Source organism: Lithobates pipiens, unplaced genomic scaffold, assembly GCF_037356315.1.
Source record: "Lithobates pipiens isolate NorthernLeopardFrog02 unplaced genomic scaffold, aLitPip1_a1.2 Scaffold_25, whole genome shotgun sequence".
NCBI lineage: Eukaryota > Metazoa > Chordata > Amphibia > Anura > Ranidae > Lithobates > Lithobates pipiens.
The window spans coordinates 231126602-231142528 of NW_027507787.1; the positions used below are offsets into that span (position 1 = coordinate 231126602).

General features: G+C 45.3%; 1 protein-coding gene across 2 annotated transcripts in view; it reads left to right on the top strand.

Moving 5' to 3' along the window:
* Window positions 1-856: 856 nt before the first annotated feature.
* Window positions 857-15927, top strand: part of LOC143930016 (natural killer cells antigen CD94-like) — a 131117-nt gene continuing 116046 nt past the window's right edge. For both annotated transcript variants that reach the window (XM_077453920.1, XM_077453921.1), the window contains exons 1-2: window positions 857-935; window positions 14629-14718. In XM_077453920.1, the coding sequence (XP_077310046.1) occupies window positions 923-935; window positions 14629-14718 (103 nt within the window). In that variant the 5' untranslated portion in view covers window positions 857-922. The remainder of the gene's footprint in view (window positions 936-14628; window positions 14719-15927) is intronic.

Sequence of the window (15927 nt, forward strand, 5' to 3'; positions counted from 1 at the left end):
TACGCAGACGCCCTGTGGAAGACCAGCTGAGCTGTTCCTGGAGCCCGCGGCTGCCCACTCAGCCTCTTCCCAGCCACTCATTCAATTCATGGTATGGATGGGGGGGCAGAGACTAAAGGTCAGCTGACTGGTGAGGAATGTGAAGTGGGAGGGGCTGGAGGAGACCCTATCTCCTGATTTTGGCATAGGTGTCACTGCTACGATACACCACAGAGCTGGAGAAACAGTGAAGCCGGAGACACAGTGAGTTACACTACCTGTGTTTAGAGTTGCCATTAAAAGTCCCCACTATAGTTCTCAGATCAGCAGATGACCTTGATCAAGAGCACCTAAGTTGGCTGAACAGAACTCCCCCCAGCACTGCCACCAATCCCAATCCCCCCCCCCCCCCAGGCGTAATAGAAATGGAGAATGCATGGAAAAAAATAGAGCCTGCAAAGCGCCCTGAAACAACTGCTGCTGTGTCTCCAGTGTGCAAGCCCGAGGGTGCTGTCTTCTGGGAGACACACAGGTCGCAGAAGACAGCAGGGACCAGCAAGATCACGCAGCACGACTCGTGCATGCGCAGTAGGGAACCAGGCTGTGAAGCTGCGAGGCCCTCACTTCCTGATTCCCTTACCGAAGATGGCGGCGCCTCCACCCGAGAGAGCCGAGGGACAGAGCGGCTTCGGGTGAGGACATCGCGGGCACCCTGGACAGGTGAGTGTCCATATTTTAAAAGTCAGCAGCTGCAGTATTTGTAGCTGCTGACTTTAAAAGAAAAAAGAAAAAATTAGGCGGAACTTCACTTTAAGTTAGACCAGGGTTAATTATATCTTTGTTATCACACAGGAAGTCGACTGGCCTGAGAAATTAGGGCAATGTATATAGAGGTGTTTTCAGTAGGTGGGGATCTCAGACACCATTTGTCAGTAAGCAAGACATGAACACTCAGGGTAAGGGGCTAATCTGTATTATTTATGACATTGTATTATTTATTGTGTATTTATTTTATATATATATATATACATCTTTTATTATAATTATATTTTATGGTGTCTTGCAGCTTGGAAATGTTAAAGCCAAATTTTGCCATTTGGCTAGTTTTCTATGGGGGTGTGGGAAAAAGTTCAAACTGAAGTTTAGAAGTTTAGTTACTTTTTTTGGTATACAACACCAAGGAAATAACATACTTGAAATGAAGTGCTTCCCCTACCCTGTCCAGTTTGTTTATGCATAGTGTAGAAATCTTCTCCCAACTTAGTGCTGATCTTCAAGCTTTTAAGTGGTTAACATCAGCCTGTGACAACATCCATAACTCCGGATACAGCCGGAAGCACCTTCCTCCTTATGTTCCGGGCCAACCACAGAAATGTCGCTAAAATAGATTACCCTGCTTTATTTATTTTTTACTTCCCCTTTCATTAGTGGCTCTTTTATGTTGTTACCTGGGCTGTTTATCGCTTTAGTATTCTTGTTTTTTTAATTTACCTTACATCCATATTGATGGATAAAGTATGAATATATAATAGATTATATCGCCATTTAGGTCTGGCTGTACCATTTCATATGTTTTTATCTTGCCTATTTTGTAGATATATTTTTGTATTATTACTTTTACACTTTGTTATTTGTTTTTGAAACACAAGTTTTTGATTGTTAAACAATGATAAGAACATGGTATAGAATTGGTTACTTAACCTGCTGACACTCCCATGGGGGAGGGTCTGGCTAGGTATAAATTACCAGTTCATAGATGAAACAAATGGGCTTTGATAAAGCACAATTAGTTTGCAAAACATGTAAGCCGTGTCTCCCTTGCTTGTACATGTAGTGCTCCTCGTGGTTTCATGTGAATAAAGGCATTTGGATCTCAGTTTGGTGTGCAGTCATCCGGACTTTCCTTTCATTATTGCTTCAGCTGCGGCTGGGTGAGCACCCTGCAGTGAGGAGATCATACTGTTGGAGCCGGTGTCTTGTCAAATAGCGTCCTCCATCAGATAGTGTCCCCTGCGTACTGCGCATGCGCAGTACACAGGAACACGGATTCCGAAAATTGCCGAGGATGAACGGCGCCTGCGCCGTGAGTCCAGGTTCTATCCCCACTATCCAAGTGGACATAGAGTTAGAATAAAAAAGAGCCGAGCGCAGCGAGGCCGAGCCCAAAGCGTGGCGAGCGAAGCTCGCCCGTGAGGGGCCCTCTAAAATTCACAACCCTATGTCCGCTTGGATGGTGGGGCTACCACCTCCACTCACGGCGCAGGCACCGTTCAGCTTCGGAGGTTTTCCGAAGCTTCGTCTGCTCCGTACTGCGCATGCGCAGTACGGAGCGGACACCATTTGATGGGCGGACTCTATTAGGCAGAACACCGGCTCACCTGTGAGCACCGTGGACCTCTTCTTTGGCAGCTGCCTAGGGTGCACTGCTGCCTAGGGCGCTTGGCCGCTGGTTTCCCTACTCTCCGTCACAGCGTTATGTAAAGCCTCCTACACACAATCGGCTTTTCCGACGGGAAATGTGTGATAACATGCTGTTGGCGGAAAATCTGACCATTTGTAATCTCCATAGGACAATTGTAGGATTTTCCATGGACAAATTTTGGATGGCAGGTTTTAAAATTTTCCATCGGACAAATGTCTGTTGTCGAATTTTCCACGCGTGTATACACAAGTCCATCGGAACAAAAGTCCAAAGTACAAACACGCATGCTTGGAAGCAAGGACGAGATGGAAGCGGTCGGCCTTGTAAACGGGCGTTCGTAATGGAGAATTAACATTCAAATTATGAAATCTGGAAATGCAGCGCACAATTCTCTTCTTCTTTAATGGGATAATAATGATACTGATGGAGTTATGGAAAACACATTTTCAAAGGCTTTTTTTTCCAGTGAGATCAAGAATAATATTATGCTTTTTTTTTTTTTTTTTTTTTTGGGCAACTTACCACAACACCATTATCCCGTGGTTTTTAAGATCAAAGATACAACTTATGTTGGTATCCTTTGTCAATTTTACATTGTATTTTTTATTTTTTTTTCAAAAACTGACATTTTATTAATTTCCAATTTTCAACAGAGATACCAGGAAATTAAAGGAGACAATAAGTAATAAGAGGGTGTCACATGTAAAGTCACACCGCACCATATGTGTTACATAACAAACAGTCAGGGCCGTCTTTAATATTGATTGGACCCTGGGCAAAACTTTTCGTGGGGCCCCCCATGCAGTTTTGCTCTCCACCTGGTCTGAGGCACAATAAATAGCAGACAGACTCAAAATCAGTTTACTGAATCAGATCAGGCAGCTATTGCGATTGGTTGCCAGAGGTTGCAGTGTATCATTACCGCTCACTGACTGGTTGCTAGAGGTTACAGTGTATCATTACCGCTCACTGACTGGTTGGCAGAGGTTACAGCACACATTAGGGCTCACTGATTAGTTACTAGAAGTTACAGAACATGATTTCTGCTTGTTGATTGGTTGCTAGAGATTACTGTGGATATGACCTCAGGGGCATGATACACATATCAATGCTGCTGGCCACCGCTATTTACATATGAATGCAGTCACTATTTACATATGAATGCAGGTAATTTCCATGTAAACACAGGGTCTACAGATGAGTCACCTGTACACAACAATAGGGCAGAGCTGGGCAGCATTAGTAGCAGCACTTCACACTGAGATATTGGAACACAGCACAGGACTAAGTAAATTTAATTTAGGATAGTTGGCAAGTATGAGGCAGCTGCTTTGGGCCCCAAAACAATAATAGGGCCCAGGGCAGGTGCCCCTTTTGCTCTGCCTTAAAAACGGCCCTGCAAACAGTCCTCCTATACAACATTTCACCTGCAGAGACATGTAGTCCCGTCTTCGGGGGACAGTGGATTGTGAAACAGGAACATGGAGAGAAAAGCAGAAGCCAAAACATTACATAATCACATAGGCATGTTTAAGGCAAGAAACAAGACAATTACCACTGTTCCAAACATTAACTGATTATGTGACCGAGATTGACAGAGGAGGGGGGAGTAGGGGAGAGTGGAAAAAGTAGGTAAGAACAAGAAAACTGACAGAGACAGAAACAAAGACAACAGGAAGAATAAGTGATAGATAAAGAGTGCGAGTGTGAAGGACGTCTACCTGCCCTCCGCCCCCCCGGGAGGGATATCTACCCTGGGTCAGCTGGGTTTGGGAGCCTCCATCCTATCCCATAATTCCCATATCCTGTTATGTTTTTCAAGAGTATTATATAGGGAGGCTGTCAAGTATTCCATCTGTTTGACGTCCCTAATTCTGGTATGCAGTTCGACCAGTGAGGGGGGGTTCCATCTTTTTCCATTTTAGGGCTATTAAGCATCGCTCGGTCATCAGCACTTGGGCTAAAAGTTTTTTGGAGGATTTTGAAAATGAGGTAGGCAGGAGGCCCAATAGGAACATTTTAGGTTCCAGTGGTAATCGCACCTCAAAAACGGCTTGTAGAAGAGATTGAACTGTTTCCCAGTAAGGAATGATCTGTGGGCATGTCCAGTAGATATGATACAGCACGTCCACCGCTCTGCGACAACACCAGCAGCAAGAGTCGGCTGATAGGTATATAGAGTGGAGCAGTTCAGGGGTTTGGTACCAGTGAGGCATAATCTTGCATTAGTTTTCTTTGTATAAGGTACATATGAAGCTTTTAGATGCTCGTGACCAAATAAGCTGCCATGTCTTCAAAGGTATGACTTGCCCCAAATCCCGCTCCCATTTGTCCATATAAGTCAACTGACAGCTTATCCAGGCTCGGAGAGTAGGTTAGATTGAAATCTCCTCCTATGACCAGATACTGCTGGGGGGCTGTATATAGTCGTTTGTATACTTTGGAGAGAAAGGGGATCTGGTTAACATTCGGTGCATAAATATTGCATAAAGTTAGACTGGAGCCCTTCCAGGTACCTCGTAGGTAATGGCCTAACGGGTCTGCATATAGGGATGGTAATTGAAAAGGGGAGCCTTGTTTAAAAAGGATCGCTACAGCTGCCCGTTTGCGTGGATTGGAGGTGAGGTAAGTTTGGGGGTAGTGTTTATGGGCGAACGCCAAGGTGCCTGACTTAGTAAGGTGAGTCTCCTGAATAAAAATAATGTCCGCCTTGGAGCGTTTAAACTCCCGGAATGCTAAGCTGCATTTAAAATTGGAGATCAGGCCTTTCACGTTTAACGACAGTATGTCAATCATGGTGGATACTGAGATATGAGAAAATTTCGCTTACCTATCCCGCCCGTTGTGTTCCGGGGAATCAGGGAATCCATACGCTGCGGTACCCGGGTGGGCTCGATGCAGGGGCCTGGGACCGGCCTGTCAAGATCCCCCCCTTGCGGGCAGGGGGTGTCCAGGAAGGTTAGAGAAGGAGTAGACAAAGGAAAGAGAAGCCTAGACATTAGGAAATGAAGAAAGCCAAAAACAGTGAACCAAACATAAGGCTCATACATGAGCAACACAGGTTTAAATATTGGTAACATCTCACAATTTAACCCACCTGACGTTGGTGGTGTATTGGGAGTCTCCGAGGGGCCTCCCCGGCAGGGGTACTGAAGATACCGCCAAGGGTCGTCATACTTAGCAAAATTGGAGGGAAGCTATTCGGCGAGTCCCTGGGGGGATAGGATACATGACCGATGGAGAGACGAGGTGTTCCCTGGCCTGCCTATATGTGTTGCTGGAGGTTAGCTATCACCCGCCCAGCACGGATGGCTATAAATATTGCCCCAATCTTCGCCCCATTTGCAGTTCTTTCTATTGTTATAGTAGTAACCATAGTAACCATAGTTGTAACCTAGGAACATTTCAACATATTAACAAGACAAGTTCTCACGGGGGGGGGGGCAAGTGGGGCCGGAGGCCAAGGGCCTCAAAGCAGGGCATAAGCAAGTCCCATGAACCGACTCCCCCCAGGAGGGACACCGAGAGGGGGGACTTTCAACATACCAACCTGGTACAAATTGCACTAGGGACCAAGAGTTGAGAACTATGAGCCAGACTAGACCACTTTTAGCAAGGATATGGTTCATTCACTAATACATATCCTAAATTAGGGACAGAGCATCTCTGGTAGTAGCGCAGACGAGCCCCCTGGTCCGGCGCCCCCCGAGAAGAGCGCCATTGTAGGGGGCTCACGACCAATAGGCTTAATCATTGTTCATCTAATGACCCAGATTTGAGGGGTTGTAGGGTAGTCTAGTTCATGGACCAACAGATGTGGTAACGATCAGTCTAGGGGTTTTGTTTTTTGTTGTTTTATTTTTGAAAGAAGGAGGGTTATTAGGGACTTTACCGAAAGCATGACCTGGTACATTTCGATCCCGAGGGACTTTAATTGAAATAATGGCCTGGTAGGGTAAAAAAAAAATTCCATCCCAGCCTGAATCAAGAAAGGAGGGGGTCTGCACCCAAAACAGGTGGGACTTTACATGAAGTACATGACAGCAAAAAAATATATAATGGGGTGATCATAAAGGAATTTTATTGATGTATAAATTACAATCTCTACATGTATAAAATACATACTTAACCACTTCCCGACCAGCGCACGACGATGTACGTCGACAGAATGGCACGGGCAGGCATATTGGCGTACATATCGGCCGAATGGAGGAAATGCTGTGTAAACAACATTTTTCCATTCTGCCTAGCAACTAGTGACGCTGATCTCTGCTCCATGTGATTGGAGCAGAGATCAGTGTACACTAAATGAAAGCCCAACCCCCCCACAGTTAGTAACACACCCCTAGGAACACTTAACCCCTACACTGCCACCCACTGGTTAACCCTTTCACTGCCAGTGTCATTTACACAGGAATCACTGCATTTATATAGCAGTGATTACTGTATAAATGACAATGGTCCCAAAAATGTGTCAAAAATGTCCGATGGGTCCCCCACAATGTCGCAGTCACAATAAAAAACGCAGATCGCCGCCATTACTAGTAAAAAAAAAAATAATAAAAAATTATTAATAAAAATGCTATAAAACTATCCCTATTTTGTAAACGCTATAACTTTTGCGCAAACCAATCAATAATCGCTTATTGCGATTTTTTTTACCAAAAATATGTAGAAGAATACGTATCAGCCTAAACTGAGGGAAAAAAATGTTTTTTTATATATTTTTGGGGGATATTTATAAAAAATTTATCAAAAAGTAAAAAATAATGCGTTTTTTTCAAAATTATCGCTCTATTTTTGTTTATAACGCAAAAAATAAAAACCGCAGGGGTGATCAAATACCACCAAAAGAAAGCTCTATTTGTGGGAAAAAAAGGACGTCAATTTTGTTTGGGAGCCACGTCGCACGACCGCGCAATTGTCAGTTAAAGCGACGCAGTGCCGAATCGCAAAAAGTGGTCTGGTCTTTGACCAGCAAATTGGTCCGGTCTGAAAGTGGTTAATAAAGTAATACGGTATACATACATAATAGTGCTCATATCAGATGTACAGTCAGAGACAAAGAAATAAATCAATCATAACACGAGATATAACCTAAATAAAATTCCAAGGTTCACTACACTGCGGGTTGGATAAAGCCATAATAAATGGTGATGCCTGCGGGACCTAAGGCCTCACTAAACCTGTGAAAATAGGTGTATAATGATAATAATGATAAAGTCTAGATAAATAAAATGTAAACATGGCGAATGGTGGCTCTACGCATTTCGTGGCTTCCAGGCCACTCATCAGGAGCGAGTGCGCGCGATATCTGAAAGAACATTATTGCAAGCAAGGGCAAAAAGGGCAATAATAACTAAGTATAGTTAAGGGTGGGGTAAGAAAACCCACAACTACTGTAAGTGTACTCACTAGGGTACCGTATAGTGATGACGGGACACTGAAAGCCCTCCAGGGTATCACCCCCGGGAGCCGCGACGTGGTGCCCCTCGAAGATCAAACAGGCATCAAACAAGAGCAGGCCCGGGAACTGAGACATATCTGTGAAATAAAGTGAAAATTGAATCAACGAGATATAATTGGGTTCTAAAGAAGGTGAAGGGCATGGATGGTCACTCAAGTATGTGATTGAGTTCCAACTGTTTTGGGTGCAGACCCCCTCCTTTCTTGTTTTATTTTTGGAGGACTTGGGTAGGGAAGAAGATTTAGTGGGATATTCCAAGAAATAGAACTATTCGCACCGAGGGCTCTAGCTTCCTTGTAGAACTGTAGTGAAGTCTTTGCAGAAGGCAGATAAAGGTTTCTCTTTAGCAGCAGAAAACTATTCACCGAGCTGAGCAGTGTTCCTTTAAAGTGGGAGTAAACTACCATGGTTTATTTTAACCTGTAGGTAGGTAAGGCTATAATAAGCCTTATGTGTAGGTACAGTAAATATCTCATAAACTTGCACCATTTAGAAGATATTTACTTGTGAATGGGCCAGTAATGTCTCCGGCTCATGCATTCTTAAGGAACGGCATGTCCATGCCGTTCCTTCAGAGTCCTGTGGCGTGAATAGCGGCTCCCATGGGCATGCACAGGAGCGACATCATTGCTGCATGGCCAATCGGATGGCCAGAGGACGCAAACCTGGAAGGAAGCCCGGGTTCAGATGGAAGCCCTGTCAGCAGTGACCCCGCCGCTGGGGTGGGGGGGGGTTCATTTGAAGGTAAGTTTCACATAATATGCTACCCTGTTTCCCCGAAAATAAGACCTAGTGTGAGTGTCGGTGATGGCTGCAATATAAGCCCTACCCCCAAATAAGCCATACCCTGTTTCCCCGAAAATAAGCCCTACCCTAAAAAGAAGACCTACAAGGGCTTATTTGGGGGGTAGGGCTTATATTGCAGCCATCACCGACAATCACGCTAGGTGTTATTTCGGGAAAACAGGGTAGTAGGCAATGCCTACTAGCACATTGTGACAGAGTGCACCGATAATGCAAGATGACATTATTACATTTAAAGGATAAGTTCGCCATTGTTCACACTTTTTTTTTTCTTTTTTTCTAAATTACAGTACCCTTATGTATTAACAGAACTTTGGGAGATAGGGTTAGGGTCAACAACACCTTTAGGTAGTTGCGAGGTTAATTGGCAGACTTCAAGACTTCAACAGGAGGACAGCCATGCAGGGAAAGGCATCCAGTAAGACACCACATCTTCATGTGTAGGAATGCTGTCTCCTATGGCAACAGTCTTTAACAGTTTCTAACACAAAGTGTAACAGTTCCTTCACTTCCACTACAATCATTTCTTGTAGTTCTTCAGTCCACTAAGTTCCCAGTCTTTCCCCCACTAGACTAGTTGATTCACTGCCACTGAATCCCTTGAGCTCCTCTAATCTCCACTGTAGTATCTTCCTCAAGCATTACTCCTGTTTCTCTGTTGGGTCCCTAGCTTGGCACTCAAGATACTTCTCAAGCTTCACCCACGCTGGCCTGCTCGGTCCCTGGCTTGACACACAAGGCTGCTCTGCAAGGGTCACCTCTGCTGGCGGGGTCCCTGGCTTGATACCCACTGAAGTTTCGGAATTCTTCACCATCCCCGGTTGGTGAGAATACTGCCCTGGTACTTGCTTCAGCTACTCACTGTGGCCCTCGGTAATAAGGTAGTCGGTCCCTTAGTGGGGACAGCTTCCCCTCTACCTCCAACCATGAAAGGTTCTCTGGCCGGCACAACCATCACTTCTGGTTGAACTGCAAGCTGCAATCCCAACCATGCTCTCTTTCTTCTGGATAGGCCCTCAGACAGCCTAGCAGCCAGATCTGTCCGGGATAGGCCCAAACTCTGGCCTAGCAGCCCTGGCAACACAACATACGTCCACCCAGACAGCCGCCCAGGTGGCACAGAACATTGATCACCTGACTCCACCCAAATATATAGGTTCTCCCAGCAGACCAAGGGATTCAAGAAAACCCCTGCCCATTGGCTGAGATACACCATATGATATACCCATAATCTGACCTTGCATTGTCCTTCTCATATCTAATGCCACCAGGTACCTGACCACCTAACGGCAGAAGGGAAAAATGCATCAATGCCAGACTTGGGGAGAAAACAATTAGCCAAAGTAGCTACTCCTGGCAGGTAAATTTAGGAGCAACCCTGCCTAAACTCCAGGGTGCTACATTTCCCCCCTGCCTACAAATTTACCTCTTGGAGTTTGCGGAGAAAAAAATATTTTAAGCTCCCAAACCTGAAAGCGAATTTCCTGGTAAAAACTGGGATGGGTGGGGAAACAGGGAAAGAGTAACAATAATAGTAATATATGTGGCGTACCACAAGGAATAAACATAGTATCAGACACATGAAATGGTAGATCATATATGACAAAGAAATATTAAATACTTTTATGTACAGCCTTAAAGGTAATGTGCCACCCAGATATATAAAGGTAGGCATAAGTATTGAACCTACTTCCTAGCTATCTATCTAATATATATACACAATGATAAAAAAAATGAGAGATTAAACCCACGTACACACGATCAGATTTTTGGAAAACAGAACGTCAGACTTTTGTCGAAGGGGGATTCCAGCTCTTGAGCGCCACCCTTTGGAGACCTTCTGCTAATGTCCTGTTTGGTGAGCATTGATTCCGAGCATGCGTGTTTTTACTTTGGACTTTTGACTTGTGTACAGATGCAACACCTGAAAGAGAGATCAACAGCAATGCAAATGCTTCCTATCCTATTGGAACATAGCGCAGTATATACATACGTGATTAAATGGTTTGCAATTGGCCTCAGCCAAAGGCAGCATAGCAGTGTAAATACACCCTATATATTATCTGCATTATATGCATAATGAAAGCAGGCCCCATGCTCAGCCAAGAATGCCACCTCCTTTCCTAATCAAACGTAAAACTTTGTTAGGGTTTCATCGAGTAACAGTTCTGATGCATAGATAAGTCCATTATTCAAAGAAAGGTGAAAATTCGCCCCTTTATCACAGCCTATTGTAACTAACTACACACCCAGTGTCCATGACGTGTCATAGTCCATCAATTTCACTCGGGTGGACAATACTTCCCAGCAGTTTCCTGCCTTCTTCCAAAGGGACAACCCTGGGGACAAGAAGGCACAGCTGCATTTCAGACAACAAGCAGCTAGACCATGGTTTAAGGGAACGCACTTTGGAACATAGGTCCCCTTGCAACGATATCCTCGGTCTGTCCACATGACAGCTGGGGCCCTGAGATGGTCTCCTTCCTTATTTAAAGAAAACATAACCTACTGAAGATCACTGGTGGCTTTTTAGGATGAAGCACCCCAACAACTTCAATATTAGCCAACGTGGCTCAGGTGGGTACTCCCTGTGTCTGCCAGCAGAATTCAGTCCAGCACAATCCTGGCAGTACAGCTCTCTGGAATGTTTTCCACTAGCAACAACTTGTATGTGAGTGTGAAGTGGCTGTCAGCATAGCATCCTTGACATCGCACAACATGTATTTGTAATTCACAGGAAAGATAAAATAGGCTTCTTAATGGCATTTACCAGTAGTACCTTGGATCTGGCAGTGTTACATCTTCTCCTCTGGCATTCACAGTGACAACATAGTGTTTAACGTCTTTCTTGTCTAACGCAAATTATCCTGTCCAGGCTGATCTTAGGTCCGTAGCCCCTGGTGTGTAGCACAGAGGTATATCTTTCAGCCTCCTTAGATGACAGTGTCAGAAAGTCTAGTTTGAGAGGGATCCGAAAGAAACTGCACACAGTTTCATCCACATTGGGTTTCTTTCTCCAAGATTTCCTCTTCCACGTGCGCGGGTATATATGGGTATAGGTACCCGTATTACTCTGACACTTTCTTTATTATGATTTGTTGTATTTTGGATAGCTGAGGCAGGGTCAACATGGGGAAAAGGTGCTTTGGGGGGCTATCCCCAAAGCACCCTCCCAATGTTGAGGGCATGTGGCCTGGTACGGTTCAGGAGGGGGGCGCTCTCTTGCCCCCCTCTTTTCTTGTGGCCTGCCAGGTTGCGTGCTTGGATAAAATTTGGCGTGGAGTTCCTCTTACAATCCATACCAGATCTGAAGGGTCTGGTATGGATATTTGGGGGAACCCACGTCATTTATTTTTATTTTTTTGATACGGGGTTCCCCTTAATATCCATACCAGACCTGAAGGGCCTGGTAATTGAATTTGGACCCCCATGCATTTTTTTTTATCAATGAATTTTAATGACTGTTCTCTGTATTACGGGAGCCAACAATTCATTATAGCCGCCAGTGCTTTTAAGTGACTTTTTTTCCTTCAGAAATTACACTTTGTGCAGGGACAATTCTAAGCACGGGAAACATGCGCCCCTTTACAGGCATACTATAAACCCCCCCCCCCCCCAGGTAGGAAATTTAAAGGAATATTACACTTTTATTGTTTCACTTTAAGCATTATTAAGATCACTGCTCCCGAAAAAAATGGCTGTTTTTAAAACTTTGTTTTGCATTGATACATGTCCCCTGGGGCAGGACCCAGGTCCCCAAACACTTTTTATGACAATAACTTGCATATAAGCCTTTAAAATTAGCACTTTAGATTTTTCATGTTCGAGTCCCATAGACTTTAACATTGTTCGGATGTTCGAACTAATTTATTGCCTGTTCACATGTTCTGATGCGAACCGAACTGGGGGGGTGTTCGGCTCATCCCTACCTGGCACAACTGTACTATCCCCTTTAACAGCCATAGGCATCCCCTCCCCTCCCTTATACATCTCTCAAAAGACTTCATATGCCAATGCAAGGCTGTTTTTTTTTTCTCTAGAATTTTCTTTAGACCAGAGAATATTGAGTACTGTCCGTTACAATTGCACTAATACGGCTACAATCACATTAAGTATCTTTAGACCAGAGAAAAGAGTAGAAAAATCTGATTTTACTTGATCTTTTGATTGATAATCCATTTGAATGTTGGAAATACAGTGGTGTGAAAAAGTGTTTGCCCCCTTCCTCATTTCCTGTTCCTTTGCATGTTTGTCACACTTAAGTGTTTCGGAACATCAAACCAATTTAAACAATAGTCAAGGACAACACAAGTAAACACAAAATGCAATTTGTAAATGAAGGTGTTTATTATTAAAGGTGAAAAAAAATCCAAACCATCATGGCCCTGTGTGAAAAAGTGATTGCCCCCCTTGTTAAAACATACTATAACTGTGGTTGTCCACACCTGAGTTCAATTTCTCTAGCCACACCCAGGCCTGATTATTGCCACACCTGTTCACAATCAAGGCATCACTTAAATAGGAGCTGCTTGACACAGTAAGGTCCACCAGAAGATCCTTAAAAGCTACACATCATGCCGAGACCCAAAGAAATTCAGGAACAATTGAGAAAGAAAGTAATTGAGATCTATCAGTCTGGAAAGGGTTATAAACGCCATTTCCAAAGCTTTGGGAATCCAGCGAACCACAGTGAGAGCCATTATCCACAAATGGCGAAGACATGGAACAGTGGTGAACCTTCCCAGGAGTGGCCGGCCGCCCAAAATTACCCCAAGAGCGCAGCAACGACTCATCCAAGAGGTCACAAAAGACCCCACAACAACGTCCAAGGAACTGCAGGCCTCACTTGCCTCAGTTAAGGTCAGCGTTCATGCCTCCACCATCAGGAAAAGACTGGGCAAAAATGGCCTGCATTGCAGAGTTCCAAGGAGAAAACCACTGCTGAGCAAAAAGAACATCAAAGCTCGTCTCAATTTCTCCACAACACATCTTGATGATCCCCAAGACTTTTCGGACAACATTCTGTGGACCGATGAGACAAAAGTGGAACTCTTTGGAAGGTGTGTGTCCAAGTATATCTGGCGTAGAAGGAACACTGCATTTCATAAAAAGAACATTATACCAACAGTAAAATATGGTGGTGGTAGTGTGATGGTCTGGGGCTGTTTTGCTGCTTCAGGACCTGGAAGACTTGCCGTGATAAAAGGAACTATGAATTCTGCTGTCTACCAAGAGATCCTGAAGGAGAATGTCCGACCATCTGTTCGTGTACTCAAGCTGAAACGAACTTGGGTTCTGCAGCAGGACAATGATCCTAAACACACCAGCAAGTCCACCACCGAATGGCTGAAGAAAAACAAAATGAAGACTTTGGAGTGGCCTAGCCAAAGTCCTGACCTGAATCCTATTGAGATGTTGTGGTATGACCTTAAAAAGGCCGTTCATGCTCGAAAACCCTCTAATGTAACTGAATTAGGATAATTCTGCAAAGATGAGTGGGCCAAAATTCCTCCAGGACGCTGTAAAAGCCTCATTGCACGTTATCGTAAACGCTTGGTTGCAGTTGTTGCTGCTAAGGGTGGCCCAACCAGTTATTAGGTTTAGGGGGCAATCACTTTTTCACACAGGGCCATGATGGTTTGGATTTTTTTTCACCTTTAATAATAAACACCTTCATTTAAAAAATTGCATTTTGTGTTTACTTGTGTTGTCCTTGACTATTGTTTAAATTGGTTTGATGTTCCGAAACACTTAATTGTGACAAACATGCAAAGGAACAAGAAATGAGGAAGGGGGCAAACACTTTTTCACACCACTGTAAGTTCTTTCCACTCCCTGCCCTGGAAATTCCCCATAGTGGATTTTGTTCAGAGGAATAGTTAAACAAATTGAATTATTCAAATTTTTACCCAATTATTTTTCTAAGCAAAAAATGAGCCTATTTTAAATCATTTAGGTAGCAGGGACCCGAAAAACCTGGAGGAGGCTGACTGGGAGCCCGGGATAAGGGAAGAGACCAGAGAGGAGGAGCCGATGAAGGGACTGAGTGAGTAATCTTTATGCCTAGAATACCTGGCACTGTATACGGGTCAATCCAGGTGCACACACACAGCACATGCCATTCTCTCAGATGAAGCCTTACGCTATGCTGTCTGTGTGTGCCCCCAGTGAGGATGTCTGAGTCGGCTGTGTGCAGGAAACAGCTGAGGGGTAAGGAACAGGGAGGAGCTGAGGAGGTGGGGGAGATTCTCACCCCTCTCTTTCATTCACCCCCCCTCTCTCACCCCACCTTCCCTTCTCTCTCACCCCCTCTCTGTCACCTCCCACCTATCTCTTTCTTTCTCTCTCGCACTGACCCCCCTCTGTCACCCCACCTTCCTCTCTCACCCCTCCCTCAACCCCACCTTCTTTTCTCTCTCTTTCACTCACCCCTCACCTTCCTCTATCTCACCCCAACCCCTCTCTCTCTCTCTCCCCCCACTCCGCTCCCTCACCCCAACCCCTCTCTCTCTCTCTCCCCCCCCCCACTCCGCTCCCTCACCCCCACCTCCCTTTCTCTCTCTCTCTATCTCTCTCTCTCTCTCTCACCCCCACCTCCCTTTCTCTCTCTCTCTCTCTCTCACCCCCACCTTTCTCTCTCTCTCTCTCTCTCTCTCTCTCTCTCTCTCTCTCTCTCTCTCACCCCCACCTCCCTTTCTCTCTCTCTCTCTCTCTCACCCCCACCTTCCTCTCTCTCTGTCTCACCCCCACCTCCCTCTCTCTCTCTCACCCCCACCTTCCTCTCTCTCTCTCTCTCTCTCTCTCACACACACACACACACACACACACACACACACACACACACACATACACACACACACACACACACACACACACACTCCCACCTCTCTCTCTCTCTCTCTCACACACACACACACACTCCCACCTTCCTCTCTCACCCCCCCACCTTTCCCCCTCTCTCACCCCCACCTTCCTTTCTCACCCCCACCTTCCCCTCTCTCTCTCTCACCCCCACCTTCCTCTCTCTCTCTCACCCCCACCTTCCTCTCTGTCTTTCTCACCCCGCCTTTCTCTCTGTCTCTCACCCCCCCACCTTCCTCTCTCTCTCCCTCTCTCTCACCCCCCCACCTTCCCCCCTCTCTCTCTCACCCCCCACCTTCCTCTCTCTCTCTCACCCCCCACCTTCCTCTCTCTATCTCACCCCCACCTCCCCCTCTCTCTCTCTCTCTGTCTCACGCCTCCTTCACCTCCACCT